Source organism: Dendropsophus ebraccatus, chromosome 9 (genome assembly GCF_027789765.1).
Source record: "Dendropsophus ebraccatus isolate aDenEbr1 chromosome 9, aDenEbr1.pat, whole genome shotgun sequence".
NCBI classification, from domain to species: Eukaryota; Metazoa; Chordata; class Amphibia; order Anura; family Hylidae; genus Dendropsophus; species Dendropsophus ebraccatus.
The window spans coordinates 92,935,112-92,953,802 of NC_091462.1; the positions used below are offsets into that span (position 1 = coordinate 92,935,112).

General features: G+C 43.4%; 1 protein-coding gene across 1 annotated transcript in view; it reads left to right on the plus strand.

Moving 5' to 3' along the window:
- Positions 1–311: 311 nt before the first annotated feature.
- Positions 312–18,691, plus strand: part of ADAP1 (ArfGAP with dual PH domains 1) — a 119,525-nt gene continuing 101,145 nt past the window's right edge. Inside the window, exon 1 of the mRNA XM_069983860.1 lies at positions 312–686. Coding sequence (XP_069839961.1) covers positions 602–686 — 85 coding nt within the window. The 5' untranslated portion in view covers positions 312–601. The remainder of the gene's footprint in view (positions 687–18,691) is intronic.

An 18,691-nucleotide genomic window follows, 5' to 3' on the forward strand; every position in this document is an offset into this window, starting at 1 on the left:
TAGCTATGCCCCTACTGGAATATCTAGGTGGTCCAGAGGGTCCTGGATTATTGGAAGTATTCATACAGCAGTTACATGTATGTGATTAGGCATGGCTGTATTTCAGTAAATAATACAATCTTTTCCTAGGAACCTGAGCAGATGAGATGAGGACACACAGGAGCAGTGCAGCACAGAGCTCCCCCAGGTGCAGGTCCATGCTCTGCTGTGACTAGGAAGTCCCAAGTCCTTATATGGTAAAAGCAATGACGTAAAGCTTTTCTCTTGTAGTCCAGCAGGGAGATAGGGAAAGCCCGGCGGCTGCCTGACCCCCAGAGGACGCCAGGTGTCGCCCTCGAGCAGCGCATCTCTTCGTTACTTTCTTAATATTTGGAGGAATGCGGAACCAGAATAAGTCAGTGGTTTTGCACAAGCAGAGTCCACTTTGAATGAGAAGAAAGGAGGAGCCGGACGACAGACACCCAGGAATAGCCAAGCAGCAGACAGACGTCCACCTGCAGCCATGAGGACTACGTGAGGACCCCCCTGCTGTAGCCGGTGTCTGTGTCACTCTGTGGGCGAGGAGAGAGCAGCCAGATACGGGCATCTCCGGGCTGTCACCATGGCGGAAGAGAGGAACAAGAGAGCCCTGCAGGAGCTGGCCCGCAAGCCGGAGAACAGTGTGTGCGCGGACTGCGGGGCCCCAGGTAAGGGCCCTCCATTGTGCTGACAGGGGGTCACGTGTCCACCCACTGGGCTGAGGCGGGAGGGCTCCTACAGGACTGGTGGCTGCGCTGCTGCAGAACCTCTTTAGCAGTAAGGATATGCACAAGTCATGAAGGTGCCATAGACTAGTATAGTGGTTGTATCTCTGCAGAAAGCACATGATCTATATCTATAGAGAAGGCATAGGCTGGCATGTATCTATACCCATAGAGAAGGCATAGGCTGGCATGTATCTATACCCATAGAGAAGTCATAGGCTGGCATGTATCTATACCCATAGAGAAGGCATAGGCTGGCATGTATCTATACCCATAGAGAAGTCATAGGCTGGCATGTATCTATACACATAGAGAAGGCATAGGCTGGCATGTATCTATACCCATAGAGAAGTCATAGGCTGGCATGTATCTATACCCATAGAGAAGTCATAGGCTGGCATGTATCTATACCCATAGAGAAGTCATAGGCTGGCATATAACTATACCCATAGAGAAGGCATAGGCTGGCATGTATCTATACCCATAGAGAAGGCATAGGCTGGCATATAACTATACCCATAGAGAAGTCATAGGCTGGCATGTATCTATACCCATAGAGAAGTCATAGGCTGGCATGTATCTATACCCATAGAGAAGTCATAGGCTGGCATATAACTATACCCATAGAGAAGGCATAGGCTGGCATGTATCTATACCCATAGAGAAGGCATAGGCTGGCATATAACTATACCCATAGAGAAGTCATAGGCTGGCATGTATCTATACCCATAGAGAAGGCATAGGCTGGCATTTATCTGTACACATAGAAAAAGTCATAGGCTGGCATATAGCTATACCCATAGAGAAGTCATAGGCTGGCATGTATCTATACCCATAGAGAAGTCATAGGCTGGCATGTATCTATACCCATAGAGAAGCATAGGCTGGCATTTATCTGTACACATAGAAAAAGTCATAGGCTGGCATATAACTATAACCATAGAGAAGTCATAAGCTGGCATATAACTATACCCATAGAGAAGTCATAGGCTGGCATATAACTATACCCATAGAAAAGTCATAGACTGGCATGTATCTATACCCATAGAGAAGTCATAGACTGGCATGTATCTGTCCCTATAGAGGAGTCATAAGCTGGCATGTATCTGTCCCTATAAAGGAGTCATAGGCTGGCATATAACTATACCCATAGAGAAGTCATAGGCTGGCATATAACTATACCCATAGAGAAGTCATAGGCGGGCATATAACTATACCCATAGAGAAGTCATAGGCTGACATGTATATACCCATAGAGAAGTCATAGGCTGGCATATAGCTATACCCATAGAGAAGTCATAGACTGGCATATAGCTATACCCATAGAGAAGTCATAGGCTGGCATTTATCTATACCCATAGAGAAGTCATAGGCTGGCATGTATCTATACCCATAGAGAAGTCATAGGCTGGCATGTATCTATACCCATAGAGAAGGCATATGCTGGCATGTATCTATACTCATAGAGAAGTCATAGGCTGGCATGTATCTATACCCATAGAGAAGGCATAAGCTGGCATGTATCTAACCCTATAGAGACGTCATAGACTGGCATATAACTATACCCATAGAGAAGTCATAGGCTGGCATGTATCTATACACATAGAGAAGTCATAGGCTGGCATGTATCTATACCCATAGAGAAGGCATAGACTGGCATGTATCTATATCCATAGAGAAGTCATAGGCTGGCATGTATCTATACCCATAGAGAAGGCATAGACTGGCATGTATCTATACCCATAGAGAAGTCATAGGCTGGCATATAACTATACCCATAGAGAAGTCATAGGCTGGCATGTATATCTCTATAGAGAAGTCATAGGCTGGCATGTATCTATACCCGTAGAGAAGGCATAGGCTGGCATGTATCTGTACACATAGAGAAGGCATAGGCTGGCATATAACTATACCCATAGAGAAGTCATAGGCTGGCATGTATCTATACCCATAGAGAAGTCATAGGCTGGCATGTATCTATACCCATAGAGAAGGCATAGGCTGGCATATAACTATACCCATAGAGAAGTCATAAGCTGGCATGTATCTATACACATAGAGAAGTCATAGGCTGGCATGTATCTGTACACATAGAAAAAGGCATAGGCTGGCATATAACTATAACCATAGAGAAGTCATAAGCTGGCATGTATCTATACCCATAGAGAAGTCATAGGCTGGCATATAACTATACCCATAGAGAAGTCATAGGCTGGCATGTATCTATACTTATAGAGAAATCATAGACTGGCATGTGTCTATATCCATAGAGAAGTCATAGACTGGCATGTATCTATATCTATAGAGAAGTCATAGGCTGGCATGTATCTATACCCATAGAGAAGGCATAGGCTGGCATATAACTATACCCATAGAGAAGTCATAAGCTGGCATGTATCTATCCCTATAGAGGAGTCATAACCTGGCATTTAACTATACATATAGAGAAGTCATAGGCTGGCATGTATCTGTCCCTATAGAGGAGTCATAGACTGGCATGTATCTATACCCATAGGGAAGTCATAGACTGGCATATAACTATACCTATAGAGAAGTCATAGACTGGCATATAACTATACCTATAGAGAAGTCATAGGCTGGCATGTATCTATACCCATAGAGAAGGCATAGGCTGGCATATAACTATACCCATAGAGAAGTCATAAGCTGGCATGTATCTATCCCTATAGAGGAGTCATAACCTGGCATTTAACTATACATATAGAGAAGTCATAGGCTGGCATGTATCTGTCCCTATAGAGGAGTCATAGACTGGCATGTATCTATACCCATAGGGAAGTCATAGACTGGCATATAACTATACCTATAGAGAAGTCATAGACTGGCATATAACTATACCTATAGAGAAGTCATAGGCTGGCATGTATCTATACCCATAGAGAAGGCATAGGCTGGCATGTATCTATACCCATAGAGAAGTCATAGGCTGGCATGTATCTATACCCATAGAAAAGTCATAGGCTGGCATACAACTATACCCATATAGAAGTCATAGGCTGGCATATAGCTATACCCATAGAGAAGCCATAGGCTGGCATGTAACTATACCCATAGAGAAGTCATAGGCTGGCATGTATCTACACCCATAGAGAAGTCATAGACTGGCATGTATCTGTCCCTTTAGACAAGTAATGGGCTGCCATGTATTTACCGCCCCTTCTTATTTTACAGGGTACATAACTAATAAAATCAACATGAACAGTTTCCTAACTTAGTAACAAGTTATATTCTGTATTATATCCCAGAGCTGCATTCGCAGTTATGCAAGCTTCAGAGCTGGAATCCTCTATCATTCACCTCTGTTCTTCTGACTGTACACAGATTTCCCTGGTGATATCTATTGTGGACAATCTGATGTCTGTATTACAGGAGCCCCTTTAAAGTAGATAGAGGTGTGCTGCTTGCTGTTTCCAGGGACAACCAGCAGAATTGTGAATGCAGCTCTGCAGTGCAATAGAGAATGTAACTCGGAATCTGAAAAGAAATATATTGTGCACTTATAAAGTTACTCAAGTTCGTATTCAAAGTTCATATCCAGTAGCTATACAGTATAAAATCTAAAGTGGAGTTTGTCATACATATATAAATATATATGTCACATGCGGCATCTGTTTTCCTGGTTAATGTTTTCTGCCTTCACGTATTCTCCAATCCTATATTATTATAAAGCAGTGGATTAAGGATTATGATATCCCTAGCTGGGGGCGACAGTGATGGGCGGTGTGCTCCACCTATAGGCAGGGCAGGTTACATGTGTATGGAGGTAAGAGGTCCATTGTGTCTATCAGCGTTTCTGACAAGGCTTTGTATCAGGGAAACAAACACAATGAGGTGGTGGGAAGGAATGAGGAACATTGTGTATGGAGGTTGAGGCTTGTCATAAGCTACATGATGTATGAATGGAAGGAAAGCTGGAGGAAATAGAGCTGCTTTTGCCTGTACATCCCACCATACGTCAGATGGCATTGGGTAAATATAAAGGGCAGCTGACATCTTTTCAGCTTTTTAGTATTTGGTATTCTGCTTGAAATCTCCTCTTATTCAGCTCTGGCGGAATTGGCGCAGAATTTGAGTGGAAAGCAGAAATTGAAAGCCCCAATGACTTCTATGGAATTTCTCTAGCAGAATCCGCCCAAAGAAGTGACATGTCAATTCTTTGGGCGGAAAGCAAATCCGCGGTGGAACATTCTGTAGGTAAGTGCCGCCGTGGGAACAACAGAGCAGAATTCCGTTGAGCACAATGGGCCATTGCTCTGTACATAGCTTCAGGTGGAATTTCAAGCGGAATATGTATAAAATTAAGCACCTAAAACTAAGCTTGAATTTCCTCACCTATTCCTCAGTGTCAATATACCCTTAGACTGTGTTCGCACCTTTGCAGTTTAGTTGCATTTCTTTGTTTATATAATTAGAGCCTAATTGATTATGTCAGCTCTACAACTCTGTTTGGGCTTTGCCATGTGATCAGCATTTACCAGGCTTCATCATGTGATCAGCATTACCAGGCTTCATCATGTGATCAGCATTTACCAGGCTTCATCATGTGATCAGCATTACCAGGCTTCACCATGTGATCAGCATTTACCAGGCTTCATCATGTGATCAGCATTACCAGGCTTCATCATGTGATCAGCATTAGCAGGCTTCATCATGTGATCAGCATTAGCAGGCTTCATCATGTGATCAGCATTTACCAGGCTTCATCATGTGATCAGCATTAGCAGGCTTCATCATGTGATCAGCATTACCAGGCTTCATCATGTGATCAGCATTAGCAGGCTTCATCATGTGATCAGCATTACCAGGCTTCATCATGTGATCAGCATTACCAGGCTTCATCATGTGATCAGCATTACCAGGCTTCATCATGTGATCAGCATTACCAGGCTTCATCATGTGATCAGCATTTACCAGGCTTCATCATGTGATCAGCATTACAAGGCATCACCATGTGATCAGCATTACCAGGTTTCATCATGTGATCAGCATTACAAGGCTTCACCATGTGATCAGCATTTACCAGGCTTCATCATGTGATCAGCATTACCAGGCTCAATCAGATTGTTAAAAGAAAAACACCTGTGATAAAGCCTGGTAATTCTGATCAAGCCTGGTAAAGCCAAAACAGTCCATTCAGACAATGTTGCAGAACTCACATTATTAATTAGGCTTTAATTATGTAAACAAAGAAACTCAACAAAACTGCAAATGTGTGAACACAGCCTTAGAAGCGCCAAGTCACTAATCCAACCAGTAACTAAGGAAATGAGACTGAAACTTGATCAGTAGGATCAAAATGACTAGTTCCGACCCATCTGCTTTACTGTAACGGTCCATATAATGTCTCTAATGTCCCCTTCTCTGCTGTGGTTCTCCAGATGTTGCATAGACCCAAAACATTTTAAAGCAGTATGGCACAGTAATTTTGTCAGGTTGTCCACCCTAGACTAAGTTGTTTTAATAAATTGGTAGGCCTAGTGTAAATGTTTTTGAGTGAGGCCCTCCCTTCTAAACACTGTTAGTTGCTTTAAGGCGCTTTTTACGTGGGTTGATTATCGGCTGAATGTGCTTTTTTTATAGAAATTTATCCATAGAAGTCCAGCACCTGCACTACACTTCCCAGCAGTATCTCAGAGTATTCAGACTCAATATAGGGTGTGGTGGTGCTCAGCTGTTTCCAAAAGACAGTCCATGCAATTATCTTATAAGGTAGAAAAAAGAATACCAGCAGCACTCACCATAAGAAGGTTTTTCTTTATTCAAATACCAATAAACATCACATGAAGTATATTTTTATGCCCTCTGGCACTTTTTCAAGGCATAATGCGTGAAATGATAGCAGGAGGTGGCGTGTATCCCCTATTCCTCATGTGATATTTATTGGTATTTGAATAAGGGGGAAAAAATTATGGTGAGTGCCGCAGGAATGGTTTTTTTTTGTTATATGAATTCATAGTAATACTTGTTCCCAATAAGTGGCCTATGTTAAAGGGCCAGCAATCTGCACTGTTTAACCTTTTTTTAACCCTTCACTAGATAACCCTTTGTAAAGGCTACACTATCTGGTACACAGATAGTGGAAGTGGAGGAAGTGGAAAGGTGGGGTTTATATGGGAGGTCCAGGGGTGGAGCCAATGATGAATGTAAGCTAAACATACAAAATCTATGGCAATGGATTCAGAAGTGGAGCTGTCCAGCAAGGCTCAGTGAGCAGAGCTACAACATGGAGTGCAACAGTTACTGGGTTTACATCCTGTTGGTTAGGTCACTATGGGGTTAGTTTAGTACAGGTGTATGGGGCTTGCTCCATCAGCAACAATTTCTTATTTGGACCCATGCAATTGTGACGTTGGAATGATTTAGAACATTTTAGGTGGTGGAAGGGAGGACTTTTACTTGGAGTAGTTGGGTCACAGAACTCCTTTTTTTTCAGACCAAACGAATCGACAGCCGAGCTATCCGATTCAGTTTCGGATTATTTACTGTAGTTTGGCTCGCTCTTGATTGGGACCTTTTCTTTGCGTCTTTAGTAACTGTGACACATCAGGTATACATTATTTGGGGGGGTTGATAATGATACATGTTAGATATCTCCTATGTAAATATACATTTACCAGCTGCCTTTGGTTTCCAGCCGACCTCCTAAAGAATTGTGGCGAGGTTATTCTTGTTACATGTTGACCTACTTTGCGGTATAATACTCTCTCCTTACGAGGATGGGAATACCCAGTGTGGGATTTCTTATTCAGTTCTAGAAGCGGATGATAGAGTTTCCACCCAAATCTAACAAAGTTGGGGAATTGCTTGAAAATGTATCTTCTCAAAGCGTTAAAGGTTTTCCCCTATCTATAGAATAACTCACTGATCCAGAGGGGTCTGACCGTTGGGACACTCACTGATCACGAGAATGGAGGTAAATCCCCAAGTGAACGGAGCGTCAGTGGCCACGCTCAACCACTGCTCCTTTTATAGTCTAAGGGGCTTCTACATATTCAACACATAGCAATTGTGTATTGTACTGAAGATGTTCATGCGCTGTACACACAGTGCAATTTTACATGAGTCTTCCTGTCCGAACCGTTGCTACCAGTACTAGGTAATATTTCCCGGGAGTCCGGTGACTCTTGGCATTACAAGACCTGTTAAAAAAACAGTCCTTATTGGGTTATTAAGAAAAAAAATAAAAATAATAAGTCCTGTGAGGCAGGGGGGAGCGGAAACATAATAAACAAAGCATACTCACCCGTGCCCCTGTAGCAACCCTTCCGGGGCTCACTAACAGCCACCAGCTGTCATTTTAAGCCGGCATTTGGGTACGTCACTTACCTGGCCCTACTAGCTGCAACCTCACGACCCCGCTCATTAACTGCCCACTCAGCCAGTCAGTGACTACAGTGGTGTCCCACCCCAGCGACTGATTGGCTGAGCAGGCAGTCAATAAGCTGGTTATGTGATGTTGCAGCTGGAGGAGATGCAGGAGGCCGGCAGCTGTCAGCGAGACCTGGGTGCGGCACTACGGGGCACAGAGATTGGTAAGTATATTTTGTTTATCATGTTCTTGCCTCCCCGCCTTTCTGCCTTTTTAAATTTCTCATTAAGGGCCCTATTACATGGGAAAATTACAGTGCAGAAAGTCGTTATATCGTTCAAAGTTAAGTGATAATCCTTCCGTGTGTAAGCAGGCAATAGTTCGATGATTGTACAGTGTAATTGCTTATCTTCCAGTACTTATCAGCTGCTGCATGTTCTGCAGGAAGTGGTGTATTCTTTCCAGACTGACACAATGCTCTCTGCTGCCCCTTCTGTCCATGTCAGTCCATGTCCACAGTTCTTGTCATGGACAGAGGGGGCAGCAAAGAGTAAGGGTACTATTACTAATCGTCCGAATCGGCCCTATGTAATAAACACAACGATCAGCCGATCATCGGCTGATCGTTGATATAGGTTTGAACCTATAATTGTCGTGCACTTACCGCGCATCGCTACATGTAATAGCGGTGTGCAGCGGGCGACCAACGATTCCACAAGCACCATACTTTGCAGGTCTTCTCCTGCGCTCCTTCTTCCTCGCGGTACCGCGCAGCAGCTTCGGAGCGGCCTGTCTGAGCTGACAGACTGCTCAGCCAATCACTGTCTGGGACCGCTGCGGCCAGTGATTGGCTGAGCGGTCTGTCAGCTCAGACAGGCCGCTCCAAAGCTGCTGCTGTGCGCAGGACTGGGAGGAAGAAGGAGCGCAGGAGAAGACCTGCAACATGGTTAGGTAAAGTATTCAGTTTAAACAAGGGTTGCTATCTGGGCATTGCTATGTTTACAGCTGGTGAGTCTATGTATGGAGGCTCTCTAGGAGGTTATAACTTGTAGTTACATTCTTTGGATATATTTTGCTGATAAACCTGTGCAGCTAGTGACTTTCAGCATAGCATACATACAGTGAAGTGCGAGCAAACCTAGATGGGGTTTTTCTAGCCTAATTATGCTCTTCCCACGACCTGGGGGTAAGGAGTGACCGTCCCATGTTACAGAATACATTACAGCTGGATATATCTATATATTACTGTCTTGACAGAAGTTCAGTGACTTTTCTTTGTAACTTCCTGTAAAAAGAAACAAATGACCTTTCGCCTGAACGTTTGGCTCCGTCGTCTTTTACACTTTATAAAACATTTTCCCCATGACATTACAAATATTACTGTATAGGAGATTTTCCCTAGAAATTAACCCTGCTTAAAGGGGTACTCCAAAGAAAATAAATAGTTTTCAAATCCACTTGTCTTAGAAAGTTATACAGATTTGTACATTACTTCTATTAAAAAAATCTCCCATCTTCCAGTACTTATCAGCTGCTGGATGTCCTGCAAGAAGTGGTGTATTCTTTCCAGTCTGACACAGTGCTCTCTGCTGTCCCCTCTGTCCAGCCGCAGCTGCAAACTCCCATAGAAAAACCTCTCCTGCTCTGGACAGTTTCTGTCATGGACAGAGGTGGCAGCAGAGAGCACTGTGTCATACTGGAAAGAATACACCACTTCCTGCAGGACATACAGCAGCTGACAAGTATTGGATTTAGTTTTTTAATAAAAGCAATTTTCAGATCTATATAACTTTCTGACACCAGTTGATTTGAAAACCATTTATTTTCTCCTGAGTACCCCTTTAAAACTACACGCCTATATACCAACAGTGGGCACTGCTGCTTCTATTGCCTGTATATTACCACTACTATAGTATAAAAAATGTGTTAGTGCTGAGTATTATAGTAGCTGATGTTTTACATCTCTTCAAACTCTATAAAGAGAGTTCAGGTTATATAGACCACGCCCTATATAAATCACAAGTAGTGTATATCACCCTGTCACTATGCCCCATATTGAACACAAGTTATAGCATAGATCGTCAAACTGCGGCCTTCCAGATGTACTGTATTGAAATGAACCAATAGTACATTTCCCATCATGCCTGGACAGCCAATGCAAAGCTTTAGCTGTCGGCTTGATGGGAATTGTGGTTTTGCAACAGCTGAAGGGCCGCAGTTTGGAGACCCATGGGTTACAGTTTTTGGCTATGTTCATGTGAATTAATGGAATCCCGGCTGGAGTGTATACACATAGTATACGCTCTGGCCAGGATTGCTAGCGGCGCCGCAAAAAACTGACACAATGGAGTGTGCGGCTCCGGCTGCACGCTCCATTGTGTGTAGCAGAGAATTGGGATGTGGGTGCGCACGGATGCACCCATATCCCAATTCATTAGAAATAAAGATCATCCGGCCAATACTGCAGTACCAACCAGGATGATTTTCTCTGACACCAGCCATTCTGTGACCCAGCCGGGTCACAGAAGGTCGGAGTCTTACGCTATGTAAACATGGCCTTAAACCCCAATTCAGTATTCAGGATCAGATCCCAAAATAAATTCACGCCACACTCCAGCCCCAAAATAGAGACACCCCCCCCCCCATCCAGATACCAAAATAACGCCAGAAATTAATCTTCCACCTTTTCTCAGGAATCTCCCGATCTGTCCCAGAGAATAGGCAAGTGTGACATATGTGTTTATATTCCACATTGATTGACTTTAAAGTTACTATACAGATATATAGAGATGAGGAGCTGTACATAGGCGCTGCCATCTCTCCCCGCAGAAGCGGTCTGGTACACTGCTGCCAGTAGAACGTCCAGCAGCCGGCACAGGGAGAGGGCAGGGCATATCCTAATACCTTGAACTATAGATCTAGATTCTTTACTGGGTCAGTCTTGCCTGCCTGTGGTATATAAATACGGTAACAGGACATTCAGAACTCTGTGTATATACTAGGATATAGGCCTCAATATTTCTCCTTATTGTAATAGATCTTGGACGTTGCTGCCTTAAATTGTTGGTAAACCCTTTATTGCTTTAATCATGGACTGAATAGTCTAAAGTCTGATATCCACCATGATAAAGCTGTTTCATCATATGCTTACTGTACATCAATCACTTGTGGTAGAAGCAGCGCTCTACAAGATGAGTCTGATAAGAAAGTAGACTCACAGCCCGGTGTGGGATTGTGGTAAGTCTTGGGCATGGGCCGGAAATCTCAAGGAGTTAAAATCTTAAAAAAAGATTATCTTTCATCAATGTATCAGCAAGCTGGGGGCTATATATACAGATGTGTGCTAAAGTGTGGGGCATGTCTGTTACTCAAGTCAAGCATTCTTCAATGCTCGAGTGCTCAACTCCAGTAACGAGCCCCATAGAAATCAATGGAAGGGTCAAGCATTTAACCAGGTGCCCCCTGCTTGGCAGAAACATCCCTTTGAGGGACCAAAAATATACAAAAATTAGAACAAAAAATGTATAATAATAATTTTCCGCGTAAGATACAACTGATGGACGGTGGTTCGGCCGTCAGTTATTGATGGTGTATGGCTAGTGGCACCTTTACCACAGCATTCATGAGGTGCTCGGCCAAGCATTAAACTCTATAAAGCACCCCGAGCGTACTCGCTCGACACTAGTTAGCACCATTGTAAGTACAAGAAGCAAGTAGAAAATGCTATCTAGCTGCCATTACACATGTGATTTATCACAGGCATGATGGAAATTGTAGTTCTGCACCAGCTGGAGGGCCGCAGGTTCCCTGTCCCTGCATAAAACCAAATGTGATCTCACCATTTATGGTGCATTTCATAGCTCCCTGCTGAAGAACAGCAAACATCTGGCCGCAGCTTTAGTTTATGGAGACGGGGTTTAGTTTGCTTCTTATGTTTATGTACATCATTATTAATACGTTTATCAGATAGGGATGGAAATGCGTGAGGTCGTCCTGATGTGGATATAGGTTTAGCTTGGAGAGGCCCGATCTGCAATGTGCCCTATTTTGTCCTGAATTTCCTATCAAGGCTTTTTATAGATGAGAACATTTTTTGTTCATATATTATTTATGTATACTGTATGCTATATGCACGTCTCAAGCAATAGGATGCCCTTGGAAAAAGGCTTAGGGAAACAAAGGTACAGTATAGTCCTTTCTGCAGATTAAGGCTATGTTCACTCTACGTATCAGACCGGCCGTTCCGTGACCCCGGCAGGGTCACAGAATGGCCAGTCTGTGCCCAGATCATCGCGGCCGGTACTTAAGTACCAGCCGGATGATCTGTCCGGCCGCAGAGCTCTGATGCGGGCGCATCAGCGCGCGCCCACATCAGAGCTTCCCATAGCGCCGGAGCCGCTCGCTCGATTCACTGTGTGAACTGACAGGGCTTTCTGCAGCTGGAATTCACTGAATTGCGGCCGCAGAAAACTGACATGTCAGTTATTTGCGGCCCCGTACGGGATAAATTTACAGAATTTTTTTTCTTTCTTCATCTGAATTCACTCATATAGTTATATTCTGTATTTAAAGCGATTCTGTACCCACAATCTGCCCCCCCCCAACTGCTTTTACCGTAAGATAGCTGCTTTTAATCCAAGATCTGTCCTGGGGTCCGTTCTGCAGGTGATGCAGTTATTGTCCTAAAAAACAACTTTTAAACTTGCAGCCCTTTGTCAAATTGGCGTGGTCTAGAGTGTCTATGACCTGGGATTGCGACACCCCTCCATCCTCCTCTCCGCACTCTTCATCATTAACAATGCCCCTAGAACAAATTCTCCTATTCATCACCTGTCTGAACACTGCACATAAGTCGAACCGTTAAGGCACCTGTGCAGTGTTCAGACAAGTGATTAATATGAAAAATCCTGCCCGGCGGCATTCCTAATGATGAGGAGGGACGGAGGGGTGGTGCAATCCTAGGGCATAGACACTCTAGGCCACACCAATTTGACACAGGACTGCAAGTTTAAAAGTAATTTTATAGGACAATAACTGCATCACCTGCCGAACGGACCCCAGGACGGATCCGGGGGGGGGGGGGGGGGGGCAATTGTGGGTACAGAGTCGCTTTAAAGGTCATATCCCATCTATTTTTGATAGGATAGGGAATAACAAGCTGACCAATAGGACCTGCACCAAAATTATTAATGGCGGACAGTTGTCCCCTGAACAAATGGAGCCGTGAGCCACATGTGCAGCCAGAACTCATTCTTTCTCTAGCTCAGGGGAGACAAGGATCATGAGGGTTCCCACCACTGGTCAAATAGTTATCCCCTGTCCTCAGATAACCCCTTTAATATCACTTGTTGTGGCTATAATATTTTAACACTGTGAGCCTTATTTATAAAGACTAATACTACCTATAGCTAGTACTTTTTTTTCCAACTGTACTGCAAATCGGGTATATGAGGTTAAATAGTACAATTATGGCTGCCTGCAGTAACGACTAGGGCGAGCTTAAGAGCTTATATTATTATTATTATTATATTATTATTATTGTGCATACTGCCTGATCTTTTGAGTACTGTATATGCAATCTGCAATGAGCTCCTATCCGCTAAATGAATTGTTTAGCACTAGGCCTATGAAGGTGATTTGCAGCTCTGTATCCGACAATAGAAGCTCGGACCACAATAAAACTAAGATAAAGAAATTAATCAGCTCAGAAATGTCCGCCCCTTTTAGATTGAAAGAAATAGTTTTAATGATGGACATTTGTTTTAAGGCTCTCCAGATATACTTCCCAAAATTACACCCCCATCTTCTTTACTACCACACACATCTGTGGATTCGGGATTCAGCATAATAGAGGGATTCTGAGATGGTGTAATGGGATCTTTAATGGCGATATGTATAGGCTTTTCATTTTATTACTCTATAAATTAAGAACAGCTTTATGACCGGAGCAGTGTAGCGGCGGCAGGAACAGATCCGTTATTACACGCTAACACTTTGTTCAAGTGTGTTGTTTTTTCTTCCATTTTTGCTATTTATTTCTCCATCTTCCCCTTGTCGTCCCCCAGGAACATCTAAGCCGAAAGCAACATCTCCCTTCTATTGTGCATAAAATTAATCTGGGACCGGATTTCATAAAACATTTATTGCTAACACAACCGGGGAACACATGCATTGTTGTCTGGATATTAATGGAGTATTAGAGTAGCCCAAGATCAGTGATGGAAAAGGTGTGATGTTCTGTAGGAGTGGGAAAATTGCATTTAAAGGGAAACTAACACCAGGGGGATTTATTAAGACCAGCATACTTGTACTTGTAAATTAGAGCCCGCCCCCTTTTCCCAGGCAAATTCTTGGCGCACGGCTCTTAGTGCACTTGGCCGGGCACCTGAACCTGCGACCGGCATGCCAAATCAGGTGTAAATCATGATAAATGAGGCATGGCCAACCCCGCCTTGCCGAGCCCCCCCCCCCCCTGTCCGCTTATCGAGTGAGCGGGGGATACGGCGGGCATACACCAAGAGAAGAGGCGAATCTGCACCTTCTCCCTGGCGTATGCCCCTGCTGTATGGTTCATAAATGTCCCCCCAGGTTTGCGCACATGAACCTGCTGCTATGTTTCATGCTGGTTCCAGTGATACTTTTTAGTACCCAATCCATATCACCATTTTTTTTTCTATTTAGATAAATAGGATTGTACGTTAGGTAGGTTGGTGCACGGGGGGGGGGGGGGGGGGGGCGTTCCCCCTACTTCTTCAGCGCCACCTATAGATACATATTTAGAAAAAAGTAATCCAATAACCTCTCATTTTTTCCAGCCAAAACGCCTGCACGTACACAGTAACACTCGCCAGACTCCGTACATGTGATGTTACTGTGCAAGCGCGGGATCTCCCAGCAGCCAACAAACAAACGGCCTTTTAGACACATATCACCTATCCATGTATCCTAAGATACATGGTAAATGTTTAGATGGATCAGGAGTCAAGCATGTATGTAACACCCATCTAGCTCCTTTACTCCCACACAGAGTGAACAGAGACGCAACGCACATGATTGACCGCTGCTGTATTCACATGGGAGGATACACAGTATATTTCATCATGAAAATAGATCCTGTGTCCCACAGGTGTATGTAGTGACAGTCAGTGAGCTGCCACTCCTTTCACTGTCGATGGGACTGATGGAAATAGTCATACACTATACTTATGCTCGACTGACACACCATTTACACGCAGGAAAATGGGACTCCCATTCATGTGATCAGTGAACCGCCACCAATCACACACTTATCAGCTACCAACTACAGTGGTACCTCTGTTCGCTATTTGAACGGAAATTTACCCAAAAACAATACTCAGAACTCAAACTTTGCTCAATATCTGAATGTTTCTGCGAGCGTGGATCGTGCGTTGTATGTGGTTACTTGAACACTTAAGAAGGGCTTCACATACAGTACAATACTCTATAAGATTGCTGGAGAGCATATATAGTACAGTAGTAGTACAGTCAGTGCACCACCATCTCCCTACAGTGTACAGTAAAGGATGAGTGAGGAGTCGGTGACTATTGTACTATAATTGCTGGTTTTGTTAAATGTTTCTTGTATATAATGTCCTGTACAGTATTGTGCCACTCTGTACTGCAAGGATTATACTGGGCACATATCAATGTAGTATATGGGTACTGTAAGTAATTATTGGTGGCTGCTGGAACCAATTAAACACATTTACATTATTTCCTATGGGAAAACACTGCTCAGTTCTTAAACTGCCTTCCAGAACCAATTAAGTTATATGTCAGATTTTTTTGTTTAACTTACTAGAAACCGATTCATCCTGGAATTTCCTCTGTGTTATGGTTCCTATATATGATTGTTCTGTATCATGGTTCTGCTTCCCTAGTTATGTTTCCGTGCTCTTTAATGTGTAAGACATTGACCTCTAGGGAAGCTACTGCAAATAGCTGGTGCTATAGACAGTCATCTTCCTTCTGGAGGGGAGCTGATTTGCATAACTTTTTCCAGGGAGCATTGCCTGGAACAAGATTCTCTATTCTAGCTGGTGGTCTCTACAAGGAGAAAAAATACCCAGAAATAGATAGGTCCACAAGGACCTATCTATTTCTGTTGCAGCTCAAAAATACTTGAATTACCCTTACGGAAGTATAATTTGCTCAGTTCCTGACGTCACACTAAGGTGTTGACGTGCCTATGATGACATGGCCCTTTATAAGACGTACCCCTTTATAAGACGTACCCCAGAATACACTTCACTTGTACAATAAAAGGCAGATCCTCAGTGAATAAGATTACCCAGCTATGGAAACTGCAAACAAAGGATTGGTCAGGTCTTGTGGTGAAATATTAAAAGCCTTCTATTGACAAAGAGATAGATCTTTGATGCCTCGGAGAATGAAAACAATGCATAAAATACATTAGAACAACTATTCATTTAAAGACTTAGTAGCACTGATTCATTACATTGTTTATGTTCCAGGGTTGGGATAGGCAGTCTCCATTATACCATGATATACTATATACTGTCACCTGAATAGACACTCTGTACGCTAAATAGCAGGAATTGATTTTACTATGATAGGAACATTGGCGCCTGATATCTTCATGGTAGACTGGGTTCACGCTGCTTCCAGGCCCATTTTGTTTGATGAAATAATAGTAGACCTTCAGCAAGTAGTTTTGGTTCATTTCCAAATGTACACTTTTATTTTGCGGTATTCAAAAGCATGCGCAGTATACATCAGCATCCTGATCTATACCGGTAATGTACTGTAGAGCCCCAATGCAGTATAATATACGTGCACAGGGCTGTTAAATTTACAATAGTTAAATGTGTCCTAAAAGATTGAAAAAGTCCATCAGGCCCAACCTATAATCCCACTGTGTTGATCCAGAGGAAGGCATAAAACCCTTATGACCTCATATAATGCCAGTTACTCCACACCAGAGGGAACAACATATGACAGAGTTCCATAGTCTCACTGCTCTTACAGTGAAGAATCTTTCTTTCCTCCAGATTTAGAGGATGCCCTCTTGTCATAGATACAGACCTAAGTATAAAAGATCACTTAAAGAGTATCTATCACAAAACGTAACTTTAGACATGTTATCAGACATGTCAAAAGTTACTGATCCCACGGGTTCTGACTGCTGAGACCCACTGGCATCAGGAGATAAAGCCAAGGAGAAACTGCAGCAGTTTTACCATTGACTACCTGGCCGTATCTCCATTATGGTTGAGTCCATCAGTGGAAGTCTAGGAGACTACCTAGACGGGCAGAGCAGGTGGCTGGCCGGGCTGTGGAGTCGGTATGCCGCAGCTCCGACTCCAACTCCGACTCTTGAATTTTATCAGGACCGACTCCGACTCCTGCTCCTTCATAAATGGCCGTTCATATACCAGGGGAGTTATTTATCACACTGGCTCAGCAGCTTCTCCCTAATGTCCTACATGATCCTGGGGTGACTTCTGAGTGAATAAAGGAATTCTGTATATAAAGCAGCTTCTCCTGTGCGTGCAGTGGATGCCGCCAGTTTCCAGCCTCCATGTCCTGAACAACTCAGAACTAGACTAGATGGAGCAGGTGATCTTTTCCTGCTGACAATATTCTATGTTTCTAACTAAATATTCACCATACTTAAAGTGTCACTGTTGTTAAATTTTTTTTTTTGCAGATATCAATAGTCCAGGCGATTTTAAGAAACTTTATAATTGGGTTTATTAGACAAATATGCCATTATCTGCTTGTAAAAAGTCTTTTCCCAGGTCCCCCCTCCTCTCCTTTCTGTCATCAACTCCTCAGAATCAGGAAATCTCGACTGTTTTTTCATCAGTCGGATCTGTCTGGTCTATGAAGGAGGGAGGGGGAAGGAGGAGCTGAGAGCCAAGAACAAAGGATTGCTCAGCGGGGGAGCTATTCAGAGCCCTAATTAGAGGTCAGAGAGGTCCCTGGTGACTGTCAGAGGAGAGAGCCTGCAATGTGAATGTAAATTAACTCTTTGTTGTCCTGTTTTGCTGCTTTTACTTTCTCTCTCCATAGGAAAACCATGAAGACAGGGGGGAGAGCTTCAAACTGCTTTTTCATGATAAAAATTCATTTTTCGGCTAATAAACCTGATTACAAAGTTTCTTAAAATCGCCTGAACTATTGATTTCTGCAAAAAATTTTTTAACAACAATGACACTTTAAGGAAACACTGCTAACAATGCGAGATCCCTGTGATATAGAGGTCAGCCATAGTGATATATAGGGGGTCACACATAGTGATATATAGGGGGTCACACATAGTGATATAGAGAGGGGTCACACATAGTGATATAGAGAGAGGTCACACAAAGTGATATAGAGAGGGGTCACACATAGTGATATAAAAGTCACACAGTGATATAGAAGGTCACTGTGGGGGCACGCAATAGCACGCACACACACACACACACACACAGCCTGCTGCAGCTATAGCACACACACACAGCCTGCTGCAGCCATAGCACGCGCACACACACACACACACACACACAGCCTGCTGCAGCCATAGCACACACACACAGCCTACTGCAGCCATAGCACGCACACACACACAGCTGCAGCCATAGAACACTAA